The 20,349-nt window shown below is 32.1% G+C and overlaps 1 protein-coding gene across 1 annotated transcript in view; it reads right to left on the minus strand.

Moving 5' to 3' along the window:
* Positions 1-20,349, minus strand: part of Cdh19 (cadherin 19, type 2) — a 102,976-nt gene that overhangs the window by 43,137 nt on the left and 39,490 nt on the right. Inside the window, exons 6-9 of the mRNA XM_013511279.1 lie at positions 16,689-16,873; positions 15,723-15,976; positions 6,894-7,015; positions 1,594-1,715 (exon numbers count right to left, since the gene is read on the minus strand). Coding sequence (XP_013366733.1) covers positions 1,594-1,715; positions 6,894-7,015; positions 15,723-15,976; positions 16,689-16,873 — 683 coding nt within the window. The remainder of the gene's footprint in view (positions 1-1,593; positions 1,716-6,893; positions 7,016-15,722; positions 15,977-16,688; positions 16,874-20,349) is intronic.

The following is a 20,349-nucleotide window of genomic DNA, read 5'->3' on the forward strand; positions in this document are numbered from 1 at the left end:
TCCTGTTTATAGATCATTAACATCTTTTTTTGTACAGTACAGCTTACCTTGTGTATATAGTACTGTAATTTTTGCTGATTGTACTATATAGTACATTACTGTAATTTTATGCTCTGTTATACACCTTAATACTGCATGTAAGAGTTAGGCAAATAAAAGCAAAGTCATCAGTTTGAAGTTTCCTTTGACCACGTCTTTGTTCCAAATATTGTAATGTATATACTATATACAGTTCCTCATTTGCTGACCTAGATATTGGTACAGAACTATGTCATTAAACAAAGAATGTTTGTATATAGCAAGGTATTGTAATTATAATCACATTGTAAAAATATAATTTATGTTTAATACATAACTATAATATATATTTATTAGAAAATTAGTAATTTCAAATTTATTGAGATTATAAGAACACTATTTTACTTTAAGTATCATTTATCAGATTTACATGGATCAATTTTTAATAGTTACTAAATATATTTATCTATGTGCTCAAGAAATCCGATGTGTTTGCAGTGTTTGAAAACTCAGATATATAAACTGTGTAAGGTTTTAATTTTATACCCTAGCTCAAAAATATATAAGCTGAGTCTCTTTAGGAGTCATGCTTTACAATTTATTATAAATAAATTTTATTTATTTGTGATCTTTACTTTCTTATATCATATGTTCATGCACATTTAAATTAGTTGAGTTTTGCATTTAAAGATGAGAGGAAGGAGTCTCTTTAAAATTTATATATGTCTTTTACTTTCTCAAAAAGTATGGCTCCTAGCCAATTGAAATGGAATAGTTTAATTTTTAAAGTAATTTTCATATTTAGAACCATTCTTACTTTCAGAATAATTTGTAAAAATTTTAGAGGAAGGATTTGAGAATTACTTAAAGAGTATAATGCATCCAATTTTAACCAGAATAACATTCACAAGAACATATAGGAATCATTGACAATTTCAAATATACTATAGTTGTATAATCAATGAAGATATTGCCCATATTTATTATAGTCTTATTTTCTTACCTTTTTAGAAAATGAAAATACTGCAAAACGTTGGCTTCTACTATTTATTTGTTGAGAGAAGTAATTTCTGACTTTGTAAATTCCAAATGAACTACAGCTAGCTTCATTGATACATTCAAGTATACTTAAAATACATTATAAATCAGTTATATTACCAAAATTTGGATATTAGGGGTCATTTTAGAAAGTAGCATATGGTATTTAATAGGATTCTATCATGCTCAGACAGTAGTAGGAATTAGGTTATGTACTGGAACTCAAAAATTAGCTTCAGAAAGACAAACCAATTTTAGTTCTATATTTTACATCTCATTTAAATAAAAATAAATGTATATTATCATATGGAATTCACAACATAAAGCATGTAATTAAAGTAAGTTTGTTAGTATTCCAAAATGAGATAATATATTGTGTATCATATATTAATTCACAACTATCATGTTAATTAAAATAGATATTTAAATAGGACAAAATATACATGGATATTATGTACTATGCTATATAAGTCTATATCATGTAATATGTGAAAGAATTACATATTGCTTAAACTTTAATAATTTATTATTGCTTACCTGACCATACTCTGCACTTTCACAGACATAAGTCTCATAGTATTGAGAGAACTCAGGAGCATGATCGTTAACATTAAGCACTTGTACATACACAGGGACTGAAGAGATCTGTTGTACATTGTCTGAAAATTGAATGAGAAATTAAATCTGGCTGAAAAATCACCAAAAATTGCATTCAGTGCTATGTAGCATATTTTTATTCGACTTGAGATAAGCTGAAGAGAGAATCTTTACGTTTCACGTGTTTATCAACAGTGTAACATGGAAAAATCTCATGTTCAGTATGTTTGACTCAGCAATGTTACAGCTTCTTGTACCTGTATGAGCTGAAAATGATGAGAAAAAATAGGTAACAGATAGGTACAAAAACTACTTGGGTAACTCTAGGAACTACTAAAAGTATTTCTGTTAGTTCAGTTTAATTTTCATCAGTAGAAGCATCACTGTCCTAATAACTTTACTGAGAAGAGCACTCAGAAATCATTTATATTAAATATTATGCCCAAGGTCATGGCTGAAGCATAAATAGCTGTTTAAGAAGTTAGTAATCAGTGCTCCCAGCCACTAGAACTTTTAGAGCATAGCTCTTAAAAATGAAAATGAATGTGGAATAGAATGATGCTTTTGTGAAACAGGTTTTGAGTACACTCCAGACTAGACTTGAATTCACTATGATGACCGGGGTGTTCTCTAACTTGATCAAGGTGTGCCCCTCCCTCAGACTTCTGAGTGCAGGGATTACAGGCATGCACCACCATGTGTGCCTTAGTAATCTGCTTTCAAATAAAGTGACTATAATAAACTGCAGGTGAGAATTTATCTAACATTGAGTCAAGAAATTCAGAAAGCATAAAGGAAGGAAATTATAAGTAAGCATCCTTTTTAATTGCAAAAATGATATATTAAATATGAACCAGCCCCAAGGAAAAGTGTCTTCACTGTAAGATAAAATATTAATAGTTCTAATTTTTAATCATCAAAATTGAGATGAAGAGATTTCAGAGAAATACTATCCAGAGAATCACAAAACAAAAAGTTCAAACGATCTCAAGAGTATTTCTCAATTTTATCACCACTCACATTTTGGGATGCACAATTCTTTGTGTAGGGAGCTAACCTGCATATTGTAGGGTACAAAATAGGATCCCTGAGTGCTAATCAGTAAATGTAATTGAATGCACAAGCCCCTCAAACCATCAAGACCATCTTTAGACACTGTCAGACAGACTTCGGCACTTTGTTTAATTTATGTTAATGTTTCTTCTTATAAACTAAGCATAATTTTTTTTTTTTTTTTTTGGTTTTTCTCCGGTACCGGGAACCGAACTCACGACCTTGCGCTTGCCAGGCAGGCGCTTTGCCGCTGAGCTAAATCCCCAGCCCCATAATAAGCATAATTTTATTATTGGAAAGGCACTGCCTCACATCATTTTTCTTAAAGCATTCATTTAATAAACTCATTTTCTTCTGTTTCTTTCTAAGTGTGTGCAAATCTTTAAAATTTAAATATGCCTCTTTCTAAGTTTACAACATGATGCTGACTTTCCTCAAGCACTGAGGTCTATCTTGTGAAATATAATCACCCAAGAATATAAAGCCCCTGTATCCAAGTTTCTGTCAAGGATTGAGGGGGCTGAAAGTCTTGTTTCAGTTCAATCATCTCTTATCAAGAATATACAAAGACTTCAGTTTTCCTTTTGATAAATTAATTAACAAGATACCAAATCTTTTTACTTGAGATCTAGATATTGTTAATCTTGAACACAATTAGGTGAAGTTTTATCTGTCTTTATGAAGGTGAAATTTTTTTCTGTCTTTGCCATTTGTTATGGATTTTCTATGACGCACATGACATTGGTGATTAATGCGTTCAATAATGAAAAGTTTTACTTTCTATGTCACTAGATAGACAATTTTTCTGAGATGTGATCATATTCTTGTACATATACCAACACAATAAAAGACAGTTATTCGTATACTGAAAATTGCTTTTTCAGTTAATTAAAAATTAAGATTATATACATATTTTATACATAAACTCTGTGGCCCTTATGAAACAGAAGAACAGGGGCTGGAGATTTAGCTCAGCAGCACAGCACCTGCCTGGCAAGCGCAAGTTCGTGAGTTCAATTCCCCGTACTGGAGAAAACCAAAAACATAAAAAATAATAAAGGCTTTCTTGAAACAGAAGAACAGTTACGGACTGTCATTTTGATACACTTCTCTATGGTGTTACATTTATAAAACAAGAATTCAAGATACCATTATTCATAAATAAAAGCTCAAATTTGTTATGGTTTAAGTACATAATATCACAAAACAATTTTTACTTCAATAAGTAATTATAAAATTCATTTCAGGAATGAATAAACAAAAAAATAATGAGAGGGTCATTAAATCATTTATCTTGATGCTGAAAAAGCTTTGAAAATAAAGTTCAAATTAAAAGCTTTTATGATTATAGAGAATACATACAGTGGTACCTTGGCTTATCAACTTAATTTGCTTTATGATTTTGGTGAAGATAGCTGCTTTTGTGTTTGGGGAAGATGGCTGTGGTTGTGGTGAGATGGCTCCTCACCCTGTGCAGAGTTTGCTAAAATTTTACCCAATCCTTACTGAATTGTTGCAAACAGAAGCGTTCCTGAACTGAGATCTTGCTGGGCACATATACTAACAGTTTTATCTTAAGGAATTATTTTATTGAGTGAGCAGCATACTGATAAATGTCTTGGGTTTAATTTCGGAAGCTTTCCAGGAAAAAGACTAAGCACACTGAACGTCATTTGCTGAAAAATAAAATGTGAAAATGGATCGTGTCTTGCCAGGAATCAGCGTTAAGTTTTTTGTTGCAAAATTTCACAGTATTGATCACATGCAACAAATGTTTTCTGAAATGATTTTATATAATGTCTTCTTCTCCTCTGGTTAAGTGGTTTGCTTTAAGTACTTTTAAGGATAAAATGTTCAAAGGTATAATTTCTGGTATTGATAGCATGGTGGCAATACAGTGGCATTCATACACATACTCTCCTAAAGAGATCTAAAATTGGGTTTAACGATATATATTGTAAAGAAAATCAAAAGAAAAAAATCAAAAAGTTAGTCACTTCCTGGCTTTTCCTTAAAATAAAAACAAAAAAGAATTGAAAATGTAACTTTAGAGTTATGAGTAGAAGATATCTTGTAAATCAAAGAATTTTTTTTTCTTATTTTATTTGGCAGTGCTGAAATCTACTTTCTCTGCTCAACTCAGTAAATTACAACAAAACATATTTCAATAATTCTCTTGTGGAGATCTTCTCATAGAATGCCATTCATCTGATTAAAGAATTATCCCATTACTGATACAAATAAATTATCTGACAAATTGTGTACCTTTCATTCATCTTCTTTTTTACATTCATAAAAGATTAGGGGACTTTTAGATCTCAGAGTATAATCTATAAATTTTAAGGTTTTCATTTCTAACAGTTGACTTTATTCTGCATCTAAATTAAGAAAGTAAATGATGTCTTTTTTACAAAAACATCTCCGAAACTTTAAACTTAAAATGAAGTGTTAGTTCAAGTAATTCAATGAAATATAATGTTCTAAGAGCTGAAAGCTATTTGGTAGAGAAATATGTACATATATATTTATTTCAAAGATACCCAGTCTTCCCTTGAACTGACTTGAATTCTTTTTCAGAACAGCTTTGTTAAAAAGTGACATTATAAATGATTTGTTCTTAGAAATACACAATGAATAAAGGGTTCTTGCTCTTAGAATAAATATCTTTGTGTTTTCTGACATTAAAGACTTGGTATTTTTTTCTGTTGCAGCAGGCATTGTCCCATAGGCCATATTGGTCGCCTTCCTTTATTGTACAGTTAAAAAATTTAAAATCTAGACCCATTTCACCTGCTGTGTTTCAACAAAGATTTTCAATGTGTTGCAAAAACATTTCACCTGCTATTATGTCGCCTCCTAACTATTCAATACGGTGAGGAATAAGACAGATACCTGTGCAATGTCTCAAAAAGCCAAGAAAGCCAGGAAAATTATAGAAATTTTGTGCAAACTCAGCTATAAGAAAGTATACAGTTCAGAAGAGTTTATATTTAATCCTTTATGAATTCTGTTCATTAAATAATGAGATGACATTAACAATATTTTATATTGTGTAATGACTATTTCTTTAAGCTTTAGTTAATATGAGTGATAGACTAACTGATTTGTAATTTCCAGGATAATGTACAAGTTTCAAGTCATCTGATTTTATCTACCTTTACAATGCCAAGAAGAAATCATCATTCTATCACTGAAACAAACAAACATCCTGTCACTACTGATTAAGACAGAGCTATAGCACAGCTAAAACTATTAGTTTAATTTGAAAGTGAATTTTTGGTTTTGTGTTATACAACCAGTGTATGTTAACCAAATCCTTCATGTTCTATGCTACAATTATACCAAAATATCATTTGTTTTAAATCCCACATTTTAAGTGATCAATTTGGGGTATTACTTTTTTTCTTGATGTATAAAATTAACTCGTATTTTATTGTAAAACAGAATAAAGCACAGACATTCTGTGATTGGCTTCTATAACTGATATTCTAAACTGATTATGATTAAACAAAAGAAATTTTATTTACTTTAAATTTAAAATTTCAACTGTCCTGTCAGTGCATTACCATTTTTTACAGTAATAAAGCATATGTAAAACAAATTAGCACTTCTCTAAATTGAAATTTAAGAAACAAGAGAAATAAGAATCATAGCTCCTCTCCATTTGTGTTATTTATGATAAATAATTTTATGGAAAGTGTATAAGACCTTCTTGTACAGTAAGTTCATAAGTAAAACAAATTTAAAAATCCCCCAAAACAAAACAAAATGAATGCATAGAGAATATGTATTTTAAAATTTCTAAATTTATATTTAATTTGTCAATAAGAAAATATATCATGAGACAGATTTTAAGGACACATAATGACATAATGGCTGTTTTTCAATTGCAGGTGATTTTGTTGTTTTCCATCTTGTATTTTCTTCTATTTATTCTTTTCATTAAACATTATGTTATAGCAAGGACAGTTAATTGGGTATTTAAAGGTAAGTTGTTAGTAATTTCTGATAAGAGCAGATACTAATTCATGATCTAATAAACTAGGCATGTAAATGACATTTCATATAACGTATTGTTTAACTCTAATTTCAGCAACATTTGAGAATAACATTGTACTCACCCCTAAAATTTATGTATTGGCTCAAAAATATAATGAACCGTGTGTGGTTCCCAAGAGAGTGCTTACCTCTTTCTGTGGCTGTGACACTTAGGTTGTACCAAGCACTGATTTCCCGGTCAAGATGGTTGGTGTTTATGATTGTACCATTGTCATGGACACTGAACACTCTGCTTCTGGTAATAGAATATCTACATGGAAATGAAAGTGTTCCCTAATGTCATTATTTTCTCTTTATAGTAAATGCATATAAGTATATATAATTAATATTTATTTATTTTATGTATAATGCTCTTTTTAAGTAATACAACAAATTGTTAAATGCATGTTCTGTGTAGACCATGTAACACAGAACAATTATAAAAATATTGCATTTGTCCAACTTAGCAGATTGAAAAAAAAAACTAAAATGGCTTTAGATTTCAATTGACTTATGCTGAATCTAAACGCATACTTATGACTCAGTCCCATGTCCATGAAAGAAAGTTAATGAGTGAATGACTTCTAAAAAGAAATGGCTGAAAGTCTTTTGCAAAGTAAAGTACACACTAGTAATGATAAAAATGAGTGACTGTCAAACTTTTTTTTATTTTCCCTTGAAACAAAGGAAGCATATTCTCAACCTAACTTGCTACTGGTCTTTTACCTATACAATGTACTTGCTGTGCATTACCTCATAATTACGTGACTCTTGACAAATAAAATATGTTGAATTTTTTGTATAATTAGGTAGTAATTAGGTAGTATATGACAGAAGTAACATTTATGTAACAGATTGATTTGTGTCAATAATATATCCACAAAGTACATATAATTTCAGATGGCAGAAGTACTTTAGATTCACTACCTTTTACTTTTGTGTGTGCATATTGACTTTATATGTGTAATGCACCAAGCATGGAACAAAATCAGCTCACAAAATTCTCTCATGTAAAAGTCTGAAAATCCTCAATAAAAGAAGCCTTTGAAGTGCTCAGCATGTTTCATCAGCTTGAAAATGATTAATAATAAAAATTAAAGAAGTGTAATAAGTAGGCTTCAGTGATAGCTTCTTTCAAATATACTCCTGAAGACTGTGATGAGACATCAATGAGATTTTCTATAATTATGTGGCAAAATGAGAATATTTTAATATCAAATTGACATGTTCCTAAAAATATTATACTAAGTTGTAGCTTGGTTTTCAACAGACTATTAAAACAGTACGAAACTTTAGAGTAGTTCAGGTTTAACTATATTGAATTTTTAAACATTAGAAGCATTTTACTTAAATATCCATAGGTGGTCACATTTCCCACTGAACAATTTTGTTGGCAAAAGGTTAAATAATATTTTAGCTGTTACTATTTTGTATTAAAAATCCAATCTTGTTTTTCTAAAATGCAATTCCAACTGAAGTCCACCACAGCTTGAAAAGAGGTTGGAGTTTCTCATAGTTTAATAAAAAAATCAGTTATGAATTAGGAAGAACAAAAGCAACAAGTCTGGATCCTACTAAGATATTAAACCAGAAATCAAAACAGATGTAGACCTAGAGGCACTTTGCATGATAACAGGAATGATATGCAACATACATTATTTCCTCATTTCCTTCTAGAACCAAACATTTTAGTTATGCAAATATTTTCCCTCAGTCCACATTTACTAGCTGAAATATTCTTGGCCTTGATTTAAGTTATAGTTAGTTCACTTACATTGTAGTAAATTGTATTTTCCCATCACTTAATGTTTTTAAAATTAGAAAACAGACATAAAGAATCTTCTCAAACACATTTTTCATTAGTATTTTTCTCACCAACTCAATTAGAAATATTTCAAAATAATTTTAATCATTTGTAACTGTTCCAAAATCAATACACTTGAGTGAAGGATACGATCCCCTGACAAAATCCTGTATAAAACAACAGTGTTCTCTTTGTTTCAGAGCTAACAAATTAATTGTTTTAATTTTATCAACTAGATTAGAAAGTGTAGTTGGATTTCAGCATCTCTTCCACACTGCTCTTTGCCCTTCTCGTGATCAAATCCAGGCATGCTCTTTTCATTTCGTTTTTGTGCTTCCTCAGTCTGCTCTACAGTTTCTCGGTTTTCTTCTTTCATTTCATTTCTGCAAGTGAAAGTACTGGGAAGCTGTTGAGTGTTTCTCAATTCATGTCTGTCATGCACTTTTTTTTTAATTTTAAAGAGTAAAAGAAGGACAACATAGCAATGAGGGGATTCACTGAATTACAAAGTGGTAAGACATTATCAGTGGTTATTATTTTACCTATTGGTATCTTCAAGACAGTTTCTCAGGAAAATGTCATGCTCTTTGTTATGATTAGATGAAGACTGTACATTTTTTATAAAATTAGTTACAATTTGTATACTTGGTACGGTTTTGGTAAGTGTGGTTTCCTTACAAGCATACTGTAGCAGAGGTGCATGATACTGACACTGTGTTTTTAACTGTGGTATTAGCCTTGCCTCTTGATTAAGGTAGCGTCTGTGAGATTTCACCACTCTAAAATTGCCATCTTTCTTTTGTAATTAAAAAACTTCTCAAGAAGATATTTTGAAATTACCTGATTTCTTCTCAAACATGCACATACTAATTTTGTTATCCATTAATGAACAATAACTACAATAACTGTCACTTAAGTATACTAATGATGATTTCTATTATTAATATCTTTCTACAGTTATAATCACAAAAACTATAATCTATAAAAAATATTCCTTTATGTTTGTATAGAAGCACTGACCTACGAAATATATTTTGCATGAGTAATGAACCAAACACTTTACTTGTTTGTTGCTTAATATTCACAGCTTTTGACAGTTGGAGTAATTACCCCATGGTTGCTGGACCTTTCAACACATCCGTTTTCTTTCATTCTTTTGAAAATTCTTCTCCTTACTTTCGAATCTGTAGGCTTTCTCGGAGGCACAGTATTTTCCAACAATAACTCTGGATTCAACCAATTCTCCATTGAGTTTACTACTCTTGAGTGTGTGACAGTATTAGAGGGGAAGCCCTGGGTGCAAAGAGTTCCCACTGCTACTGGAGTTCCATTGATTTTAAGCCCCCTGATTAAACATCAGGAGGATATTCATGCATGGTTTATTTATGGTAACTAAAAAACACAAACCTATACTCATTTCCATAAAAATTTTTGTCTCTGTTTATGGTGCTAGTTCTTAATATCTGTAGATTCAACCAACACTGGACCAAAAGCATTTGGGAAAGTTGTGTTTATATTGAGTATGTACAGACCTTTCTTCTTTATTCTACAAATCTGCAGTATAGCAACTAGCTTTGTAGTATGGATATTATATATAGTATTATAAGTTGTACAGAAATAATTTCAAATTTTAGGTGGCTATATGCAAACACTACACCATTTTAGGTAAGGAATTTGAGCATCCAGAGATTTTGGTATCTATGGGAATCCTGGAAAGAATTCTTCATGGATACTGATGTATAAAACTTTATTAAGTATGCATTAGAACATAATGATTTCTCAGACTGTAAATCCAACACCATGGTCTTCACCATTTTTCCCCCTTGGCTTTTTGTATCCTATTTTTGGCAATAGCAAATCTTACTCTCATATTTGCACTGTGCTTCCTTATTTGTTCAACTAAGGTAAACATGCAGAGTAAATAGCACTGTGATTGTTAAACAACAGACGTTTTCAAAAAATCTAACTCATGTTTAGTGAACATTATTTTATACAGATACTTTTATTTATAGATTTTCTAATAAAATATTGTTTCCCCAATTCACTGGTTATAAGTTTCTTTCCAAATCTGTAATTTTGGTTAGGACACTTATTTGGAACACAATAGAGTACATTTGTAATAGTTTGTATGGCACTTTAAGAATATGTCAAAAATTCCTAGTTTTCCCCAAATTTACATACATACTCCCTCAGTGATGAAGAATCCATAGAAATTGGAGAGTTGAATGCTGAAATATCCATTATCTCAGTTATAATACACAAAAATTATTATCCTTTTCTTTAATGACACCTTTGTGGTCAACTGACCACCGGTATTTTCAGTTTGCTTTCAGTTTTTAATTCATTCACCCATCAGATATTCTATCAGTGAAATGATGAATAAAGTTGCTGGAAATTCCTGCATATAGATTTCCATGTCAGTGTAAAGTCAATCATATTCTAGATCCGCTGTAACAAAACACTACCAATTCAGGGCTAAAAATGAAAGAATTTTATCCTGAGGTTCTGTCCCTTCTGAAATATACAGTGAAGAACACTCCCTTGCCTTTTCTATCTTTAGCACTTTCTGGTGACTCTTGCTGTTCCAGAGTTTCTACATGATCACTTTGATTTCTGCTTCCATTGTCACGTGGATGACCTCTCCCTATTTGTTTAGGCATCTTTACAAGGACATCAAGCTTATTAGACTGAAGATCAACCCTACTCCACTACGACCGTATTTTAAAAATTAATCTCTACAGCTCCAACTTCCAGGAAGATTACATTCTGAAGTACGAAGTGTTAGGGTGCAATGCATCTTTTGGAGATAGAATTAAACCCTCAACATTAAATGTTTATTTTTCTTTGGAAATGCCTCAGAGGAGGATGTCTAGTTCTTCTGGTAAGTGTAAAATTTTACAATAATCTTATGCCTACTTTGATAAACTTGTTCAATATTACGTCATCCTTCTATATCTTGATATTATCAGTGTGAAATAATTGAGTTTTGTGGATATAAAGAAAAAAATTTTGTGGAATTTTATCATCCCCTTCTTTTTTGATAACATTGTAGTAAACTAGACCACAGATTTTTGTCAGTTTGCTTTTGCTTTTCATCCATTTCACTGAGTATTCTTTAGTAAAAGGTGAAAGATTTATATGATCTGAAGAGAAAGCAGAGTATACACCAACTGAGTATTCTGTACATTCCCAATGTATATTTTATTCTTTCTCTTATTTATTGCATGGCCTCTAACTTCTAGTATTATGTTGTATTGGGATAGCAAAAGAATACATCATTATCTTATTCTCAATTAATAAGAAAATCAGTTGTATTTCATCAGTAAGTATGTAATATTATCTATAATTTCTGTAGATATATTTTCTTTTCTTCTATTTGCAATGTGTTGAAAATTTTTATCATAAATTTATTTTAAACATATTTCTCTATAAGAATGATCATATGTTATTTTTCTTTTTAATCTGTTAATATAGGAGGTTATAACAAAATACTTCTTACATATGATGGACCTTATTGTTAGTGGCATAACACCTTTCCCACAAATAGCTGGAGTTTCTATTATCTTGTCAAGAATGTTTTCATCTTGTTCATGTGGGGTACTTACTGGTCAGCAGTTTGCTTGTAATAATTGGTGGAATTTATCAGTGACATTGATAAAGGAAGTAGGGTGTGACATAATTATCAGGAGGATTGGGTGGGACCTGTAAATTAGAAAAGCCCATCACAGCCCCAGATAATTCTCAGCACTCTATGTAGAATTTCTCATTGGCTCCTGTAAGATGTGGGTGGCATAAAATAGACCAGATTCCACAAGCAGCCCGCTGTGACTCCACAAGGCAGCCTACTCCATGTCTTCTGGATGCAAAGCACACTTTTGTTTTTGCTTTTATCTTTTGTTTTGTTTGGCCCATGTTTGCTCTACAGAGCTAATCTTCACTTACCTCTTCACCCCTCATTATTCAAATAAAATTTTGCAGTATTTTCGGCTTATCTTGTCCAATTCTTTGTTCAAGGCAGGAAAGACCTGGAATATTTTTAACTGGCAGGCCATTTTTAGAGGAAATATTGACAATAATATCATTGGGTTCTAGAAGGTGTTTTTCTTCATTTTTGGAAAATGTTATGCTGTGTAAATGTGTACTTATATATTTATGTAGTATATGTATGCATCTATATGTGTATGTATATATGTATGTATAGCGCTATGTATGTGATTAATGAACTATTTATCTTTTCATGTAAATTTTTGTACTTTCAAGAAATTGATCTATGTGATTTTTTCCTAACATCAGTATTATCATTAGTTTTTTATTCATTTCTGAAAAAATTAATGTTTTTCCCTCTGTTTATCTCTGTCTTTCTCTTCCCCTTGGTCTCTCAATCTCTCTCTCTCTCTCTCTCTCTCTCTCTCTCTCTCTCTCTCTCTCAATTTATCTACATAGAGATTAATATGTTTTTTATTTTTATGGTGTTCTGGAAAGAACTGGCTCTGTACATCACTTGCTATTGTTTTACTTTCATCTTTCTGGTTTGATCTCTGTTACTTTTTTTCTGCTTGCTTTTAGTTAACTTGGTATTTTTGGCTACTAGAATGATAGAATACACTATCTTTCTTACACAGAAAGTACTTCACACTTCAAGTACAGGCTTAGTTGAAAAGGAAACTTCAAAAAAGCACAAATAATAAATTATAGCAATAATGACAAATGATTATCATATTTCTTATGCTTGTTGTCTGTAATGTTTGATAATTGTATTAGCTCAGTTGCCAGTACAAATTACTATAGCATGCATTTCTCAAAAAAACACAATTTATTTCTCAAATACATGAAAGCTGGCAGTCTCAGATGTTGATGTCAGAAGAGTTTGGTCAAGAAGGGCCTTGTTCCATCCAATTGCAAACCGCTAACATCTCCATTTATCCATAAATGGCAGAATAGATGAGAACACTGTGCAGGATTCCTTTCATAAGGGTATTAATCCCATTCCTGGAGGGTTTACATTTCTGAATTAATCTTTCCATTGGCTCTATTTTCTAATGCTATTATACAAGGGTTTTAAATTTGAATATATAAATTTGGGAACATAGATATAGCCATATATGACATTAGGGATGAATTGAAAATTATAAGGTATATGCCTTATAAATTCCTTTTCACTTTCATGATAATAAATTTGTTACTTGTGGTCTCTGAGACCCTTACAACAATTGTATCTTCTCACCTTCACATCTAAATAAGGCATGATTCCTTTATATATGCACTGCTGTTTTCAAAATATTTACTATGTAGCTTAAATTTATTCATTTCAGGGTAGATTTTACTCTAACGTTTTTCTGACCTTACCAAATAACAAGAATATTTTGTTCTATTAGTTTATTAATTCCGTCCAAGGCTTACTGAAACCAACCCAGTAATTTCCATGCTTCAAAAAAACTTCCAAAATGTGATTCTTTCTAGGTAAAATGGGATATTTTGAAATAAATGAGTTAAGAAAAACCTTATTAATTGTGTGTTATTCTATTTTCCTCTAAACAGTAGAACATCCCTAAGGCTAAAATGTAATATTCTGATATTTCCTTTGGTTATCCAAACTGTTACTATGGAATGAGAATCAAAGAAGACATTGTCAAATTATAGCTGAAATTGAAATAATTTTATAGTTTGTGTTCATGTATTTCCTGGAGAGACAGAGGAAGAGAAAGGGAGGGAGGGAGAACTACTGTAATGTGTTATGTGTTGTGCTCTCATGATAAGTTTTGCATTGTGACTAACACAAGCCATACCATATGGAGGAGAAAACCACCAGCAGAATCTCCTCTGTCCTCAGTGATCTCAACATATGTGTGAAATGATCATATTTAAAAGGTAATTCCAAATAAAGGAAAATTTATTATTGCAAACCATTCATCTGATAAGTACTCATAAATTATTTGAAAATAATTATTTTCAGTATAATCATTAAAATATTTTAGTTGAAAAAAGCTAAGCACCCCTCAAGGATGACATCATAAAACACATAATCTTGTACTAGGTGTCTCTATCCTGCTTCTTTTTCTCATTTATGAATAGTATTTTTACATATAGCAGATACACAACACTTAATTCTATGTAATGAAATGTACGCCATGTTTTTAATTTATGCTTTATAATTATCATTACACATCATTCATAAATTTCCCTTAGTCACATTCCTAAGATTAGCTTCTACAACTTTATTATTATAAATGATAACATATTGAAAACCTTAATCATCAGCTATTTTTAAATTCTATATTACTTTGCATCCTCAAAAGAACAATTAATACTACAGTGGCTTCATTTATTTAAATACACAGCAACTACACAATATTTTAAGGGGTTATACTGAAACACACACAATTACTAAAACCACTACAACCAAATAAGATCTATCTATATGCTGAAAGGCAGCCTCTTATGAATAGAGATTACGAATGAATGGTAGAAACATCCCTCACATCAGGTATGAATAACACACCCTCAGTGTGCCAGCAGAGTCTCCAGAGAGCAAAGCATGGTCAGATTTCAGTCAATACCTGCAAATTTTTACAATTCTCTTGATTGTGGCTTGTAAAACAGAATAGGTGAATATGAAAAGGTTTGATAATAAATACATTAAAAATTGGTTTTGCCTCCAAGAAGAATACAACTCACATTTTGAAAAAAGTTTACAACCTAATAACTAAAAAAAGACTATGCTAATGGGTAGCAGTTTTTTATTGTAATACACTTATTTTTAAGTCATTATACTTACATCATTTTTACTACCCTTCACTCTAACAAAATTTCAATTTTTGACCAACATTTCAATTAAAAAGTAATTAAATAAGCCACATCTTGACCAGTATTGATTTTATTCTGACCTAAATTGTCAGTTGCTGTGCTAATTAGGGAAAGTCAATACTATTTTCTTTAAATTGGTGATTACTTATTTCTGGCATGTGCTTACAATTACCTATTTCAATACATTTCAACCAACAATGACTCTATTTTAATGTCTTTGTTTAAATTTTTGCAAACATATTAAATCTCATGCAAATAAATATAGATGAGACATGCCCTTGTTTACATTTGCTTGAAGCTTTATTTCCACACAGATTGATGCTTATTCATTTACTAATGCAGAGATCAGTCTTTATAGAGAAAGACTTACCTGATAGGTGATTTCCTTTGATCTGGGTCTATGGCAGACACTATGCCTATGAATGATCCAAGTGGGTTTCCTTCAAAAATTTCAAATACATAATATGGGAGGAGAAAAACAGGAGGTTCATCAACGTCTTCCACTTGGACCCTAATGTAAGTGGTGGAAGCTTCCATATGGTAGTTCGTGAGCTCCTCCTCCACATGGCGGTTTCTAACTTTGGCTCTAAAGCCATAATGGTTCTGCTGCTCAAAATCCACTTCCTACAAAGAAAGCAGTATGCACAGAACAAATAACCTTAGAAACCCAAAATGCTACAATAGGGTAAAAAGCTTTCCTTGTTTGTCATTTATTTTTTAGTTTGATTTTGCACTCTGTGTACACATATTCCTTTGATATTATCATTAATCTGGCATGAAACATTGTTTGCAATTTCTCACAACCTCTATTCATCAAGTGGCATGAAATAACCATATTTTCATTTTTATCAGTTTATGTTTGCACCATAATGAATACATTCATTAGTGAATACATTCTTTGTGAAAAGCTGGTCCATGTACATGACACATTTTAATTCTTTGTACATTACCTTTTTTGCCCCCCACCCCATCCTAATATCTCATCCCCTTCTCCCTTGCAAAAGATCACTCTGTTTTCATTTAGGTTTAAAATTATATTTTTATGACTATAAATATCTTCTGCAATTGAGAATTAATTGTCTGGTGCTCATGATCTTTTTAAGAAAATGTCCTTTATTTGAAAATCCTTTGCTTTAACATGCCTTCATTCCACTCAAAAAACTCTGTTAAAAAATATTTTATCTCTAAACTTATTTTCTCCTTAAACCATAAATCATAAATTTTCATTTCAATTACTTAATGGAGCAAAAAACTAACCAAGTACACAAAATAATTATACATATTTCCAGTTTGATTTTGCACTATTCTGCAAAGCAAATACCGTTAATTTATTTACCTCTTTTAATATAACTATTCCTTCTTGGGTTTCATTATTGGTAATGATGTGAAAAGTTTGAGAACCATCATCTTCAATTAGATAATCCATTTCTGCATTTACTCCTATGTCATTATCAAATGCTGTAATTATTCCTATAGTTGTCCCAATGGGTGCAGATTCAGAGACAGTCAGGCGATAAAAACCTTTAGAGAAAAAAAAAAATTAAGATATTTTGCATAAAAGCATTAATATGTGAAATTTCCAATTAGAGCATTCATTTTTTCTGATCTGTAAGAAAACCCTTTTAGTTTCTTGGTCTAAATTTCAATATATCTCTTACAGTGTATTTCATTACCTGTACACATTTTCATTTTTAAAACAAGAAACATTTCTTAATTTCCTGAGTATCTTTGATTTTAAAAATATCTTAAGTAATTTTCTAAACGGAACATATAACTCCACATTCCCATTCATACACACATTTGCTTAAACATTCGTGATTTATAGTCATTGTGCATTATATTTCTACCATCCATTGTGATGCTGATTAAGAGTTTTTCCATTTACTTGAATATTCCCTGATATCTGAACCTGATGATGAATTTACATGTAGATTAAAATTGTGAATAACTAAAGACAAATAGTTGAGTTTTAAATTTAAGTATCTGAGGTTGTGTGCTTGAACTATGTTACCCATAGTGGAAATGTAAAGAAAAAATAACGAAAAACTGTTACTATGTGGGTGTAGGGGATAAAAAGTGTTGCAGTTAAAGTGCCACAAATGCTTTAGTAATGAGAGAATAATGATAATTTGTGGAGTCCCTTGAGATACCCAAAGATCAATGTCTGCTCGGGTGGATTCGGGAGCCAGAACACAGCTAATTTTGAAGACTTGGAACGTCTTGAAGACAAGATGTTTTGCCAGTTCGTGCAGAGACAGACCTCACAGGGAGAATGAGGATGCTTTCAAAGGGCAAGCAGGTATAATTGGATATTTTATCCCAACAGTCATCCTGCCTTGCTTGCCTGCTTTGCTGTCTAAAACAAACATCTGCACTCAGCAGAACTCCACCCCTTTGCTGTTCCTCCATAAACCCGGGGATCTCAGTCAGTTCAGGGCTTCATGCTATCCCAGGGAAGTCCCCCGGCTGCCGACAAAGACGTCCTCTGTCTCTCACATCTTCATTCTTCTCTCTGTCAGAGTTTGCTGGCCCAATCTCAACAGTAAACATACCAAAAATGCATGGATATAGCGACCTCCCGAGCTACTTTTCCAGAAGTAGCATACGTAAAACAAATAAAGAACTCCATCATTGCTGAATTATTTATTACTTGTTATTTATGTTAAAAAATAAGAAATAATGATGAATGGCAATATTCTAAAAATAATACTTTCTAGAATTAAAAGAGACGTGTACAATAAAATTATTTAAAGAAGTCATTGCTTCCTTTAGAAGCATGCAACTTGTACAAATTACATTTTTAGAGTTCACTGTTTTTAAAAATTGGAGCAATATTATTCCTGCTAACAGTTTTCTGAGCAGTTTTTGAGAGTGAAAATGACAATTTGTGTAGTAACTATTTTTCATTTTAAAAAAAACAAAAATAATTCTTGGTTGTTTTTATAAATTAAAAATAGCCAATAATTGAAGAAAAAACAGCACTTGCACAGACTTGAAATTAGTTGTCTTATATTTCAATTTTATTGAGTTTATACTAAGGTGCCAGTGTTCAAAATTAGAAACAACCAAATAGTTCCTTCAAACATCACTTAGTGATAATTTGTGGAGTACATATTTTCATGTACTCAGAAATCACTTCAACACAGTTTTTCCTTTCTACACTGTATTATTTCAAACCATCTGTCCTGCCCTCTGCAGGAAGGGGTTCCAAGAGCTGTTCCAAGCCACTGCCAAGGCCACTGAGTGCCCCTCCCGCTCCTGGCGGCCCTGGGCCCAGGCTCCCTTAACCCAAATGTAGCTCCTTAGCACTCACCTAGGAACGGCTGCTGCCTGCGGAGGGGCCAGGCCCCTCATGCCCTTGTCCCAGGCCTGAGTCCCTCAGTGTTGAACAAATTATTTTTTAAATGTATTTTTAAGAAGCTAGGCAAGGTGGTTCACGCCTATAATTGCAGCATTTGGGAGGCTGAGGCAGGAAGATTGCCATGAATTTGAGGTCACCCAGGACCACTTACAATTTGTGTCTAGATGTCCTTCCAAAGCCCCATGTGGTCATGGAGGGGGTGGGTTTTTCAGAGGCAGCTAAATCTATAGTTTGTGACCGGTTTATTTTCTAGTGCTGAGATTGGGGGTGTGAATGCTAAACCCATACGAGGGTGGGTACCCTGTAGGCAACATAATGGAGGAAAGAGGCTTCCTCTTCCCAGTTCTATTCTTGCTGTTTTCCCTGTCGGTTGCCCCTCTTCAATACCAGGCTGCCTTGGAGCCAGTGAATTACATATTAAAACTTCCACAAACTGTGAGCTAAATAACTAATATTGAGTGTTGGGTTTCTTATGTCTCAGCAATGAGAGAAAAGTAACTAAGACAACCACATAGGGAGTTTAAGGCCAGCCTGTGAGCTACATAAGAGAGACTCATTTCAAAAAACCAAAGAACAACAAAACAAAACCAAAAACCTGTCTCTCTGTCTGTCTCTCTGTCTCTCTCTCTCTCTATATATATATGTATATACATATATATATAACATATATGTATTAAAAAGCATAATTTCTTCACAAGATTCTCTTCCTGTGGCTCTCACAGTAACAAGAAATGGTGTTTACCCAGATACCTACCTCAGGCTACATTCTTAAAATAAATCATACAATAAATAAGATACTGATATGTACTAGGACAACATTGTGCTTTGGTGGCTTTAAATTTTTTATGATGTAAAAATTCCTCATTGTGCAATTGAATTGTTAAATTGGAGCTGGAGCAAAGGAATGAACATTGCAAGAAATAAAATTTCAGGAAAAAGAAAAGACTAATCAGATTGATCTGAAAACATAGTGGGGGGTGCAGTTGCCTGGTACTGGCTTTTCAGGGTGCAAAAACTAGACAATGTAGATACAGTTCAAGAGGTCATAACCAGAACTGAAGGATGACAGATCATGTGACAAGGTTAGCAGCAATTAATTTTCCCTGAAAATTTTCACTTTTTCTTGAGTGAGACAGGAAGACATGGATATAATAATGTCTTTTGCATTTTAACAGGATCAGTAAAGGTGTACGGAAATAAATGAGAGTAATGGCGTAAGCAGAGAGACTAGATGACTGCATGTTGCACAGTTAGAAACAAATTCAAGTGGTGGTGTGTTCCAAGTAGGCAGAAATGGAAGTGCTGTGGTGAGAAGTGTTCAGATGTTTTTTAATGCAGAGCCAAGAAGATCTTCAGAGGATTTAATGCTTAGTTGAGAAAGAGAAAAGGAAAGCAAAATATAACTTTTGGGGCTCTAATAAAATTATTTTCTACTCTTATATGGAGTGTGTGTGTGTGTGTGCATGTGTGTGTGTGTTTTCCCTCAGAATATAGAAAATCAGAAACTGTCTAGAATCGAACACCAATTCAGACTGTATGAGTAGTTAGAATTAACCTAGATACGGCTGCTGTAATATGAAATATATTGTAAAATCTTCTCATACAGTGTGCTCATATTAAATAATCAAAATGTCAG

Source organism: Chinchilla lanigera, unplaced genomic scaffold (genome assembly GCF_000276665.1).
Source record: "Chinchilla lanigera isolate Chin_1 unplaced genomic scaffold, ChiLan1.0 scaffold00001, whole genome shotgun sequence".
In the NCBI taxonomy this organism is placed as follows: domain Eukaryota; kingdom Metazoa; phylum Chordata; class Mammalia; order Rodentia; family Chinchillidae; genus Chinchilla; species Chinchilla lanigera.